At 46.0% G+C, this 14,171-nt stretch overlaps 1 protein-coding gene across 1 annotated transcript; it reads left to right on the forward strand.

The window, feature by feature from the left end:
- Positions 1-1,336: 1,336 nt before the first annotated feature.
- Positions 1,337-14,171, forward strand: Ppie (peptidylprolyl isomerase E). The gene is made up of 10 exons (XM_040756723.1): positions 1,337-1,444; positions 2,317-2,415; positions 2,999-3,042; positions 3,674-3,700; positions 4,541-4,622; positions 5,054-5,154; positions 6,997-7,120; positions 10,188-10,373; positions 13,025-13,167; positions 13,346-14,171. The coding sequence occupies exons 1-10, from the start codon at positions 1,414-1,416 to the stop codon at positions 13,412-13,414; spliced, it is 906 nt and encodes a 301-aa protein (XP_040612657.1). The 5' UTR covers positions 1,337-1,413; the 3' UTR covers positions 13,415-14,171.

A 14,171-nucleotide genomic window follows, 5' to 3' on the forward strand; every position in this document is an offset into this window, starting at 1 on the left:
TTTGAAGGAGAGTGGGAGGAATTTAGGGAGGGCTTGGAGGAAGGAAAGAGAGGGAGAAACGTAATTAAAATATAATCTCAATATTAAAAAAGGAAAAGGATTACTATAAATGTGACTATGTAGCTTTCATATTAGAGCCCCACAGTAGCTTCTCAAAACCAAGTTTTCCACAGAGCTTGCAGGCTCTGGCATGGTGTGGTCTCTATCCACCTTTCTTGCCTGATTTTCCGTGCTCCTTTTCCAACTCACTGTGCTCCTGCCTCAGTTCAGGTTTTACTTTAAGTCTCCTCACAGGGCAGTGAGATGGCTCAGCTGGTAAAGACACTTGCCTTGCAAACCTGGCGACCTGAGCTGGTGGAAGGAGAAAACCAACTCCATCAAATCGTCTTCTGGCTTCCAGATGCACCCATGTGCCGCCCTATGTGCGCCTGTGCGCTAGCAGAAACTCAGACACAAAGGTTACCTCAGGAGAGCCTAAAGGCTCTATCCAAATAGGTGAGGGTGTGGGTCATCGGTGGAGCATTTGCCTGGCACTGGGCTACAGCTCTGAGTTGGCTCTCCAGCACCGTAATAAATAAAGTAAGGCCTGGTGTGGTGGCTTACGTCATTTGTCCTGCCACTTGGGAGGCAGATGTAGACGGATCTCTGTGAGTTCAAGGCTAGCCTCGTCTACATAGTGAGTTCCAGGACAGCCATGGATACTTAGGGATCCTGTCTCTAAATAAATGAATAAGTTAAAAAAAAAAAGGAACTAGTTAAATTTGTTTGAGGTAGCTTGGAGGTACATGACTGAAAAGGAGATACCGTTAAGAAACAAACAAACGTGGTCTTACTATTTTCTACTGTTAATGAAAACCTGTAATTTAAATATTATTTAATTTAGAACAAGAGCATAGCAAATAGTATTCCTAAAGGGTCAGATAGTAAAATATCGTACTTTGGGTGGAACAGGTCTCTTCCCCTTGTAACATGGAAGAAGCCAGAGAATAAAGAAACGAGTGTAGCTGTACCTAATAACACTTCGTGATACTGAAACTTTAATTTCGTAGATTTTTCTCCCATCTGTTATGAAATATTATCTTGCTCTTCCCCGCCCCTTCAAAATGTAAAAACCATTCTTAGCTTCCGAATTTGGCAAAAACAAGTGGCTGGACAGCCCGGTCGGTAGTGTGTTGGTAGAAGGGCATAACTGCCGATAATTCCCCGGTTAATCGGACCACGGTTTCCTCCAACACCGCCAGCCCCGGGAGCATCCGAACCGCACACCTCCACGGGTAACGGACTCCCGCAATAGACGGGAAAGGGCGGAGCCTGCGGTGGCGGCGCACAGAGACCCACCGGGGCCTAAGAGGAAGGACCACGGCAAGGGGGCGTGCCGAGCGACGGCTTCCGGCGGAAACGGGAGTGAGCAAGATGGCTACCACCAAGCGTGTGCTGTACGTGGGTGAGCAGGCTTGGGAGCTAGGCGGAGTCTGGGGAATGTGAGGAAGGCGGCGAGTATTCAGGCTCTGTGGCGGCCTTGCTGGCCTGAGGGTGTGAGCCGAGATGGGAGGAATCATTCCGGCGACCTTCCTAGTCCACTAAGCTCGCAGGAGCCCGGACCAGTGACAGGAGTTATGGGGTTCCAAATCCTCCCGCCCATTCGTTTTACAAACATTCAATGCGGAGATGTCTGGGTCTCTGCCCTAAAGGAAGGAGTCACCAGGATAGTCAGAAGAAAGAGGGAATTAACCTAAATGGCACACGAACAGTGATGACAGGGACTTGGGTGGGTGCAAACTTTGTTGCCGGGAACGCAGAAGTTGAGCGTGAGTTAGGGAAGGGGTAAATCGGAGTAGAGGCAAAAGTGTTAGCTGCACGGGAGCCGAAGCCCGAAGGTGTAAAATAGCTTGACGCCTGGGGACAAGTAGGTTTTTTTTGTTTTTTGTTTTCGAGAAACCCAGGGAAACTGGGAGAAACCAAGTGGAAGGTACTGATAGCCCTGTGTACGATACTATTTAAGGAGCTCTCACTTCCTCTTGAGGACCGTGACGTGTAAGACTCTGAAGTCAAAGAGAACCGATGGATTTATTTCCGCTTTCACAAAATATTCCTACTGGTTTTGGGAGGGGGGTTGACTCAGGGAATGGAGGTCCCTGGTCAGTTATGAAGCTGTTGTGGAACCTTGGAGATAGATTCGGAACATAGTGTGAAAGAGAGGGGTTTGTGTAGGTGAAGGACTGGATGGAAAGATCCCTCCTCTGTCCTGGCTTGCCAGTGGGCTGCAGAGATTTTTGAGTGTGCACAAGGTCACAGAATGTCCTTGGCCGTTTGCAGGTGGGCTGGCAGAGGAGGTAGACGACAAGGTTCTTCATGCTGCTTTTATCCCTTTTGGAGACATCACAGATATTCAGATTCCTCTGGATTATGAAACAGGTGGGACCTTTCGGTATCTCTGATACTCATTTCCTTCCTATAGGAAAAGAATTTTAAAAGATTAAAGGCACATGGGCAGTGATGGCACATGTCTTTAATTCCAGCACTCAGGAGGCAGAGGCAGGTGGATCTCTGTGAGTTCAAGGCCAGCCTGATCTCCAAAAGGAGTTCTAGGACAGCAAAGGCTGCACAGAGAAACCCTGTCTCAGAAAAACAAAAAGCAAAACAAAAGCCAGTTCAGGGCTGGAGGGACGGCTCAGTGGTAAGAGCACTAGCTGTTCTTCCAGAGGACCCAGAGTTGAGATTAAATTTCCAGCACCCACATTGTGGCTCCCAACCATTTGTAACTCCAGTCCAAGGGGGTGATTCAGTGCCCTCTTCTGGCCTCCTCAGGTACTTTATCCATAGAAATGTCTGTTATTGCTTCAAATATTCCTTAATAGGGATCAAAGAATGAGATTCCATCTTTCTAAATAGTAAATGGGTAGGATTTCTGGTGTCTGGACATGGCATGTGACTGTTCTCTTTTCTTCCGTTGCCTCACATGGTAATTACTTATCTTGTGCTTTTTCCTTTTTTGCAGAAAAGCACCGAGGATTTGCTTTTGTTGAATTTGAGTTGGCAGAGGTGAGACTTAGTTCTGTACTGCTGTTGTTTAGTCTTTGGTTCTTATAGAGCAGTGGTTCTCAACTGTGGTTGTGACCCCTTTGGGGACGCATATCAGATATTTATATTACGAATCATGACAGTAGCAAAATTACATTTATGAAGTAGCAACAAAATAATTTTATGGTTGGGGTCACCCCAGCCTGAGGAACTGTATTAAGGGTGCATCGTGAGGGAGGTTGAGAAGCACTGTTGTAGAGGAAGCTATTTCCCGTTTACTGGAGTTGTGAGTCTTAGGCCTTTGGAAGTGCTGTTTGAAGGAAAGCTTCCTATCAGACTGTGATCTGTTGGAAGCAGCCCAGACTGACTGTCAGACCCTGCTTGTGATGCTCTGCACAGCGCTCACAGCTCTGTTCATGGAACGTTCTTGCCTGGCTATGCTGGTGCTTATCTCTTGTGCCTTCAGCTAGAAGCAGATTATGCCACTGCAAGCTGGAAAATTACCCAAGACGTGTTGTTAGTTTCACACACAAACTAGGCAGGAAATACAGAGGTGACCTTTTCCTGTGTATTTTGCCACCAGTTGTGCACTGAGGCACACAAGAAACATTCAGGTACAAGCGTAAACTTACACCTTGCATTTCCTTGGCAGGATGCTGCAGCAGCTATTGACAACATGGTAAGGCTGGGAATCCTCATTCGAACTGAAGTTGCCTTTGCTGGTACAGGCGTCCTTGTTCAAATATTGGTGTTCTGGATCTCTGAAGTGTCAGGATTGGGTGGGGAGGTAAAAGTTGCCATCAGGTAAAACTATTCCCTGTGAACTGATTGCTGGTAAAATTAGTTTGTGCTCAGACACCTCTCCACTTAGCAGTGTCCCCTGCTCATCCTTCTGGGCTGGTCTCTCACTGGCCACCTCACATGATGCTGAATGGCAAACCCAGTGCCAGCTGATGCTCACTGAAACTGCATATTTGCAAAAAGGGAAATGAAATGTTAGACCAGTTAGCAATTGAGAAGAGTAATTCAGTAAGAGTAACTGAAGGCTGTGCTACTGATGCAGACGATTAGAACAGCCTGGAGAAGTTCTTGGAAATGATGACACTCTTTTAAGATTTATGGCTGGCATTTCATGTCAGGTGCGGAGTGCAAAGTTATCATGCACTGTTGCTAGAATTTTGCTTTAAAAAAAAATCTTTAAAACTAATCATCTTGGCCAGGCGGTAGCAGAGTCAGTCAGATCTCTGTAAGTTTGAGGTCAGCCTGGTCTACAGAGTGAGTTCCAGGGCAGCCAGGGCTGTTAAACAGAGAAATCCTGTCTCAACAAAACAAAATTTGCAGCCGCTCCAGGAGGAAAGTTTCCTGTATTTCCTTCTTTGATACTGTCTGTGGTGACAGCTTTTGTTGCTAAGGGATCTGGATTTTAAAAAAGAGACTGATCAGGTCTCAGAAGTAAATGAAAAGCTGCTGGAGATGTTTAATCTGACAATTTAAGCAGCTGGATTTACAATAATTTCAGAATGAATCTGAACTCTTTGGACGGACAATTCGAGTCAATTTGGCCAAACCAATGAGAATTAAAGAGGGCTCTTCCAGACCAGGTGAGTGGGGCACCTCATGGAGTATTTGCCAGTTCCTGTGTCTTGACCTCCTTTATGCGTATTCTCAGTGATGCTTCTGGTTTAAGTGGAGGGGCACAAGAGGGTGGTTCACACTGACCAGGGAATGAGCTACCTTTATCGGCGAATGGCTGCAAAGACCAAACCCTGCCTGCTCTCTTTTATCTCCCAGTTTTCTTAGTACTCACTCCATTCCTGGGAAAGGGCTTAAGCCTGCAGAGCCTATCTTTGCCTTTGGCACAGCTTTTCCCCTTGGTTCTGCTAAGTGCTGGACCTCCAGGGAGGCCTAGTGGGAGTGTGGTCTTGAGCATTTTCAAAAGGGGACTTCTGGCCAAGACCACAGAGATGACCAAAACATCCGCCTGGCAGGTGAGGGAGAGTCTGATTTCTTCATGTGTGTCTTTTCCTTCTAGTTTGGTCAGATGATGACTGGTTGAAGAAGTTTTCTGGGAAGACTCTAGAAGAGAATAAAGAAGAAGAAGGACCTGAACCTCCCAAAGCAGAAACCCAAGAGGTGAGAGGGAAGGCGGTGCCTCCTCCAGAATACAGGCTTTGCTTTCCATTGTTACTCGGACATGCAGATGTGTGTGTTCACAGACGTGCAGAGTGAGTGGGCATCGTGCTCCTACACCCCCACCCCTTTGGTGCTTTGCTCTGTCCTGTTCTTGGCCACATACAGAAGCGATAGGACAGGTAGTGTACTTTCCTTCCCTGGTGTGTGATTTCTGGGTTTGCCTAAGACAGCTCTACCCTGGCACATTTCCTGGTTCTCAGCACACCTTCATGACTAGTGCTGCAGGATTTCACGTCCTCTATGTGCCTGTGAGGTTGACACTCTTCTGTGCTTTGTTCATGGCCCGTGGCTTTTCTGTCCTTTTTCAGCTGAAACAGTACCAGGCACTCTTGGCTGTCTGCAGCCCTCTCGTGCTGTGCTGTCGACTTTTATGGTTCCTGTTTCCAACATTGGACTTCAGTTGTTTCTAGCTGCAAGTCTTGTTTGGGGCTTTTATGTTGCCTGAAATGGATGCTCTCCCTCATCTTGTCCTGCTGTGCCCTACTCTTGGTTGATAATCTGACCACATATTTACTTAAGCCAGAAATTTGTATGCAAAACAAACACTGAAAGTAGCACTCACAGTGGGGTCCCCCAGTCTTTATGGTAGAACCAGTACATCACCGCCGCTCCTTGGGTGTTTCTCTGAAACTTCCCTTGACAGCCTTCATTTGAACAACAGTCCCTGTTTAACCTCACGTTTCTGGTTGAGAAAATTTCTGTTGTTTCTGATTACGGTCGTCTTCTCCTCCACTGCTTTCCCAAGGAAGCTAAAATAATCTTTCTGGAGCAGAGACCCTGTTGTTTTCGCTCATGCTCAGAACTTTTCATTTCCCCTGTCATGTGTCGCAGTGCATAGGGGCTTCCAGGTCTCCATCCTTCCCATCTTGCAGGTGTCATTTTCTGCTTTTCTGTAGTACAGCCCTACCTGATGCTTAGTGAAATACTGACTCTGTGCTCACATTTTGCTTTTGCACAGGCTGCTCCTATGCTGATTGCCCTTTTCTAGGCAATACACTTGGTGAGCTGGGGCCTTGTACTGTGGGGTGGCTATTTTTCTCTTCCAGAGCTTCTGCGTCCACATGATGCCTTGGCATGTGCTTGATCAGCTGAACCAAAGCAAAGGTTATATTTATATTCTATGTCTGCTTTCCTCTGTGGGGTCTCCCCTACTCAGTACAAAGCAAGCCTCGGCCTCTTGTCTTTTGAGCACTCAAATCAGAAGGGTGAACATGTGACAGTGATGGTTAGCATGGAGGAAGGAAGTATTGGTGTATGAGTAGTCTACTATTGTAGTAGGTATATGACTTGACTGAGGCACTGAAGATGAAGAGAGTATTATGACCCTGCTAGCCATAGGACAAGGAGAGGTGAGCTGGCATGTCTGAGGGTGAGCATGGAGAGGTATGCCTACAGGTGGCCGCCCCATTTTATAGTGCTGAGTGAGGTTTCCTGTTATTGGGTATCCAGTTGGATGCTGTGGCCATAGTTCTACCTCCTATAGACCTATCAAGGTCCAAGACCTTCCCTGTCAGCTCCTGAGTTCAGGCTGTGCACTGGAGTTGTGATATTCTATTGTGTTCTAAAGATTACTGTGCATCTACTTGGGGAGCACTAGCATTTATTCTTCTTTTTTGAAATAGGGTTTCTTCATGTAGCCTTGACTGTCCTGGAACACCCACTCTGTAGACCAGGCTGGCCTTGAACTCACAGTGATCCACCTACCTTCACTGGGATTAAAGGTGTGCAACATCATTGCCCAGCCACTGGCATTTCTAACTAGTATTTTTTTCCTGCTCCCAGGGAGAGCCCACTACAAAAAAAGCACGGTCAAATCCTCAGGTGTACATGGACATCAAGATTGGGAACAAGCCAGCTGGCCGCATCCAAATGCTCCTACGATCTGATGTTGTGCCCATGACGGCAGGTAAGCAGATCCCCTATGGTTAGATTAGCAGGAAGATGGTAACTGAGCAGTCTCCCCAAGGTTCTCACTGCCTTGGCTCTTACACCCCTGGCGTTGTTTCTGACTTAAATAAATTTGTGGCATCTGAGGTCCTGGGATCTAGTAACAGATCAGAGCTGATATTGAAGCTCCATAATGCAGGGTAACTATTTTTTAATAACAGAGGTTTTAAAATAACACAAGTAATATATTGCAAATACATTGTGAATACCATATTCATTGTTTAAAGAATGTATCATACACACACACACATACACACATTCCAGCAATATTACATCCAGCCAGCTCTATGCCCTAGAAGTAACTAGTACCAGTTTATTACTTTATTAAAATATTGGCTTATTTTTTAATATAAATTTTACTGTATATACATATAACTTAAGAAGTTGTCACAAGAGTTGGTTTGTAAAATCATTAGTCGCCTTATAATAATAGGGACCAATAAACCCCATTGGCTGCCCTGCCATCAGCACCATTTGCTATTCCTCAGAGGCAGCTAGTTTCATTTCTTAGCTAATTACTTTGGTTTTGACTTCTACATTAGAAAATAATATTTACCCCTTCCCTTTGTGTGTGTATGTGTGTGTGTGTGTGTGTTTTCTTTTGATTTACTGCCCCTGAAAAGGAATTAGCTATTTGCACACCTCCTTATCTATCTCAGTAGTTACAATAAGTTTGGTTAGGCAGCTCATGGATGCCTGTCACTCTAGGGAATCTGATGCCTCTTGCACACCCACTTTCACATGCACATACTAGCACACAGACACATTACATGAGCATGGTTTTTTTTTTTTTTTTTTTTTTTTTTGGTTTTTACGAGGCAGGGTTTCTCTGTATTGTTTTGGAGGCTATCGGTCCAGCCCGGCCTCGAACTCACAGAGATCCACCTGCCTCTGCCTCCCGAGTGCTGGGATTAAAGGCGTGCGCCACCACTGCCCGGCAAGCATGGTTTTTAAAAAAGAAATCTTAGAAAAAAATTATCATTGCCAGGTGTGGTAGCGCACCCCTTTATTCCCAGCATTTGGGAGGCAGAAGCAGGCAGATCTCTTGAGTTTCAGACCAGCCTGGACTACCGAGCTACATAGTGAGACCCTGTGTCAAAAACAAGCAAATTATTGTGCATGCGCGTACACATACGGAGATTAGAAGACAACTTTTAGAGTTCCAGGAAAGGCATAAACAAATGTCTACTCACTCCAGATAGATAATTGATGTACACAACAACAACAAAATACCATAAAGTTCAACTTGGTGAGCCAATGACTTTATTGTGGTACTTACAGGAGTATGAGTTGGCAGTTACTTACAGGAGCAAAAATTGACCCAAAGTAAGCTGCATTACCAAAGGCTCATAGTGACTTCCAGCCCATTGACAGATTAGAGAGTGGGTTTTCCAGGCTACTCTGCTGGTTTGAGACTACAAGGAGTTCTATTTGTCTGACAGTGTCTCTCAGCAGTCCTCCATGCTTAGGGAAGACAGGATCCTGTTGAATGTGATCGGTTTCAGGGACTTTGTGAATTGTCAAGGAGCTTGAAGGATAAACTGCTTCACCTCCTTTGGAACATCCTGAGTCTTAGCAAGCTTTTTTTTCTCCAACCTGGAAAGCTTTATCTTGGAGGAAAGTACCACTTAACAGTCGAGTCTGTCCTCCCACCTTCACCAGGTTCTGTGGTTCAAACTCAGGTCTCTAGGCTTGCACAGTAAGTGCCTGCCTTTACTTGCTGTCCTACTGGCCCTGGTTTCTTGTGGGTTTTTTTGTTTGTTTGTTTGTTTTTCAAGACAGGGTTTCTCTGTTGCTTTGGAGGCTATCCTAGAACTAGCTCTTATAGGCCAGGCTGGCCTCGAACTCACAGAGATCCCCCTGCCTCTGCCTCCTGAGTGCTGGGATTAAAGGCATGCGCCACCACTGTTCAACTTCTTGTTTCTTTTTTTCTCTCCTTTTCTTTTTAAAAAATCACTTCATGGGACTGTAGAGGTGGCTCAGCTGTTACGAACCCTGCCTGCTCTTCTAGAGGTCCTGAGTTCAATTCCCAACACCTACCTGGTGGCTCATGGCCATCTATGATGGGATTTGATGCCCTCTTCTGGCATGCAGGTATATATGCAGATAGAGCACCATATGCATAAAATAAATAAATCTTAAAAAAACCAATCAGGCTGGAGAGATGTCTCAATGGTTAAGAGCACTTACTGTTCTTCCAGAGGACCCAGGTTCAATTCCCAGCACCTCCATGTCAGCTCACAACCATCCATAACTCCTACTCCAGGGGACCTGACACCCTCACACAGAAATACATGCAGGCAAATGCCAGTGTCCATAAAATACAAATAAATAAATATTGAAAAAAATCACTTCGTTATCTCTTTGGTATGGTTTGGGAATACAGCAGAGCTAGAATGCACATATTCTGTCCTATTTAATCAGAGTGGCATGTGGTTATGCATTTAGCCAGTATGGTAATGGCTTATAAGGAACACAAGTTGGGAATACAATTAGCCCTTTCCATCCATGGAATCCACATCTGTGAGTTTAGCAAACCACAGCAGAAATATGTGGTGGGCCAGTGAGATGGCTCAGCAGGTTAAGTGTCTGCTACCAAGTCTGGCAACCTGAGTTTAAGTCCTATAAGTTGTCCTCAGACCTATACACGCATACACATATACACACATATGTGATAAATGAATGTAATAAAAATTTTAAATATGTTTGAGGGGAATGTTGCATTTCTACTAAGCATGCTTGTATTGTCCCCCATTATATACCCTAGATAATGTAGTATTATAACCATTTATGGAGCATTTATATTGTATATCATAGATAATGTAGGGATATAGAAAAGATCCATGAGAGTCCTGGGAACCATCCCCATGTGGATACCCAGGAGCAGCTGTGCAAAAGTAAATGAGTAAAACGTGTCTTATTTCCACCACTTTCATAACCCCTCATCTTTCTGGGTAGGTACCTTAATTTTGGTCAGGAAACTAGGTTGTTGTCAACCTCAGCACCTTTTCCTTTCTCAACACCAGAGAATTTCCGTTGCCTGTGCACCCATGAAAAGGGCTTTGGCTTCAAGGGAAGCAGCTTCCACCGTATCATCCCCCAGTTCATGTGCCAGGGTGGTGATTTCACAAACCACAATGGCACAGGAGGCAAGTCCATCTATGGAAAGAAGTTTGATGATGAAAACTTCATTCTCAAACACACGGGACCAGGTAAGTGCTAATTCTGGTGTGGTGGGTAAGGCAGGGCCAGGGCAGACTGGGCTGCCAGGACAGGCTGTGGTTGGCCAGCCACTGAGGAAACACATGCCGGGTGAGCTGCTTTCCTACAGTCTTGTACTCCCCACAAGTTGGAATTCTCTGCTAGCCTGGAGCTTGTGCTTATCACAAGCTCCCTTGTGCCTCAACCTCTCTGCGCATCCTCGACACACGCCCTCAGTCCCAATCAAAGATCACAGTCCCCTGCCTGTTTTTCTTCCTGACACCTCCATATTGATCTGAGGTCTTGCCTCCTGTCTGCATGCTCTAACTTCCCTCCTGTTATAGAGGCCATCCCTCCTCATGAGGGAGTCTGTCCCTCTGCCCTACTTAGGAAGTTGGCATCTTCTGCTGGCTCCTTTTGACCTATGTAATGTGTTTCTCTTGCATAGCCAGTTTGGTCTATCAGTGTCCAGGCATGCAGTCTCAATCTTTAAAGAAATTATCTTTGGACTCTTGTTCCTCTCACCAGCTGTCATACTGACTCTAGTCTACTTTTCAGCAAGACTTTTAGGAAAAAGTATGTAGACTCACTGCCTTTTTATTCTAAGTCCTTCTATCTAGACTTAGCCTCAGCTGACCACTCAGACCTTTCTTGCTAAAGATGCCAACCATCGCCAGTTTTATGCCTCATTCCACGCCCAGCAGCATCTGTGGTCCTGATTCTCCTCCGTCTCCCAGTGCTTTGCCTGCTTCACTGCTTGTTGTCTTCCCGCTTCCTCCTTTCTTGATTCCTCAAAGCGGCGGTGGCTCGGGGATCAGTTGATTCTCCATAGAACATGTTCACTGTGCCTTGTTTTCTTCCTGCAGCTCAGTGCTAAACTGAAGCACAGGGACAATAAGTTCTTTCTGTCTACATTATTTTAAAAAGGAAGAGTGTTTTAATAGGTGCAGTTCTACACCAGAAGACACAAGAGTTATTCTGCTGTGTGTCACACTCAGATGTAGCAGTTAAAAATAGATGTGTCTGCTGCCAGTTCAAACACTATAGACAATATTGCTGGTGCTGACTCATTTGTGAAATGATGAATGAGATTCCATTGATTTTTATTGTAGTTGTAATTCCTGGGTTGTTTCTTTGTTCTGATCTTGATTTTGTTTTGTTTTGTTTTGAGACAGGGTCTCATACTGTGTAGCCCTGGCTGACCTGAAACTTGCCATATAGACCAGGTTGGCCTGCTTCAGATTCCCAAGTCTGGGAATTAAAGGCATATACCACTATACCTGGCTTGATTTTTGTGTTTTGAGACAGGATCTTAGTGTGTAGCTCAAGGTAGCACTGAACTCTGGATCCTCCTGAGTGCTAGGTTTATAGGCATGTACTACCATATTCAACTCCAGTTACTGGGGAAAGCCCTTAAAACTTGGGATTTGTGTAATATAATAGACTTAGTTCTTAAGGGACTGGAGAGATGGCTTGGTGGTTAAGAGCACTGGCTGCTTTTCCAGAGCATCCAGGTTCGATTGCCAGCACCCACTGGTGCTCACAACTGTTTATAACTCCAGTTTCAGGGTAGCCTCTTATGGCCTCCTCTGGCACCAGGCACACATACGAGCCATAGATAAACATGCAGGCAAAAACCCATACACATAAACATAATTAAATTCAGAACCAAAAAAAAACAAGCAGAGTGGTGGAGGCGCACGCCTTTAATCCCAGCACTCACACTCGGGAGGCAGAGGCAGGTGGATCTCTGTGAGTTCGAGGCCAGCCTGGTCTACAGAACCACACAGAGAAACATTGTTTTGAAAAATTGGAAAAAAAAGAAAAATATGGTGGTGTACACCTTTAGCTGGGTGGAGGTGGCACATGCCTTTAATCCCAGCACTGAGAGGCAGAGGCAGGCATATCTCTGTGAGTTCAAGGTCAATCTGGTCTACAGAGAGAGTTCCTGAACAGGTTCCAAAGCTACAGAGAAACCCTGTCTTGAAACCCCTACCCCCATAAAAAAAAAAAAGAAAGAAAAAGGATTAGGGCCCATCTTGGATTTTCCACCTACCCGTCACCCATAAATGTTGCCAGTCTTCAGCTCCTCTCCTGGCCCAGCGTCTCCCCTACCCCCATGTGACAGCCTTAAGCTTCTCTTGCCAGTGCAGTTGTCATAGCACAATAACCTTTAAAATACATATATGTGCTAATGGTTTGTGTGTACTGTGCATGTGTTTGAGTGCTGGTATGTGTACTACAGTTTGTGTGTGGAGATGAGAGGACAACTTTCAGGAGACCTTCCCTGTTACTATACGTTCTGGAGATGAAATTCAGATTGTCAGGCTTCTCCTGCAAGTACTTCTGTCTACAGAACCATCTCCCAGACTGTACAATTCCATTTTAAATGAATGTTTTGCTTGTTGGTGTTCCAGGACTTAATGGGCTGGTTACAGACTAAACAGCAAGTCATTGTTATAGATGGAAAGACAATGAACATGAACAAAATTGAAACACCACTCATCCTTTTTCTGTGGTGAGGAAAGACGAGGTGCAGCATCTCAGGGTCCCTGCCCTGGAGCCGGAGCCAGCACACAGAAGCACTGTCAACAGTCAGCACTGGTGTGCTTCATGGGCTGGCAGCAGTGTGCAGGGAGCTGAGGAGTTTGTTTTCTCCCAGGCCTTCTCTCCATGGCCAATTCTGGCCCAAACACCAATGGCTCCCAGTTCTTCCTGACCTGTGACAAGACGGATTGGCTGGATGGCAAGCATGTGGTATTCGGGGAGATCACTGAAGGCCTGGATGTCCTACGGCAGATTGAGGTGGGCAAATGGCTACCTACCTGGAGCTTGGGTGGGCACCCCAGTGGGAGAGCGGAAGGGGTTTCTATGGCCGTGGAAGGGGACATTTGGAAGAGGTCCCTATTTGGGAGAGGTTGATCCCTGAGCAGCTAGCTCTCAGCCCCGTGCTTCTCCTGATTTCTCTGTTCTGCTCTCAAAGGCTCAGGGCAGCAAGGATGGGAAGCCAAAGCAGAAGGTGATCATCGCTGACTGTGGAGAGTACATGTGATGCCTTTGTAAGACAAGGATGGAGCTGCCTGGCCTCTGGGGTCCTGGTGCTCAGTGGGTCCTGTGAAGCAGTTTTGTGTCGCCCAAGCCCTTCTTCGGATCAACTTCCTTAGCAACGGCTCCTCTGCAGTGCCCAGGCTCTTACTTTAGACGTGGCTGGGCCTTAAAGCCAGGATAGGAAATGTGCTGCCACAGCCTGTCCTGGGGGCTTTAGCCACTGGGTGGCTTCTTTGCTAAAATAAACTGTTTTTTGTACTGTTGCCTCCAGCAAGTTCCTGGGAGCAATCCATTAGAGATCACATCCATGGCTAAACTGTCCCCGGGATAGGATGGCAAGTTTGTGAAGGTGTGATACCTTCCCATGGCTTTTGTTTCCTTCCTGGGGCTAATTCCCTTACATGCCAGGTAAGGTATCTTTATGCCAGATGTCATTGTCAGATCCTGTCAGGGCAGCAGGAATCAGAGCTGCCTCTCTCTGTTGCCTCTGTCTGGAACTCATGCTGGTGTCAGCTCAGTAGCTCCAGTGTCTAACATTCACGGTGCATTCTCAGGTTTTTTAAATGGTATATTATGACTCAAAGAGCCGATTCTGCTGGGGACTGGGCTTCTTGTCAGGAGACAGGAGGTTGGCATTCTACCTGGGCTTCAGGCAGCCCGCTACTGGTTTTTGTGAATGAGGTTGTATTGAGACACAACCATATCCGTTTATGCTGGAACACTGCCTGTGGCTTCTTTCTCATTACAGCAGTAGAAGCAAA

Source organism: Mesocricetus auratus, unplaced genomic scaffold (assembly GCF_017639785.1).
Source record: "Mesocricetus auratus isolate SY011 unplaced genomic scaffold, BCM_Maur_2.0 Super-Scaffold_100014, whole genome shotgun sequence".
Classification (NCBI taxonomy): Eukaryota; Metazoa; Chordata; class Mammalia; order Rodentia; family Cricetidae; genus Mesocricetus; species Mesocricetus auratus.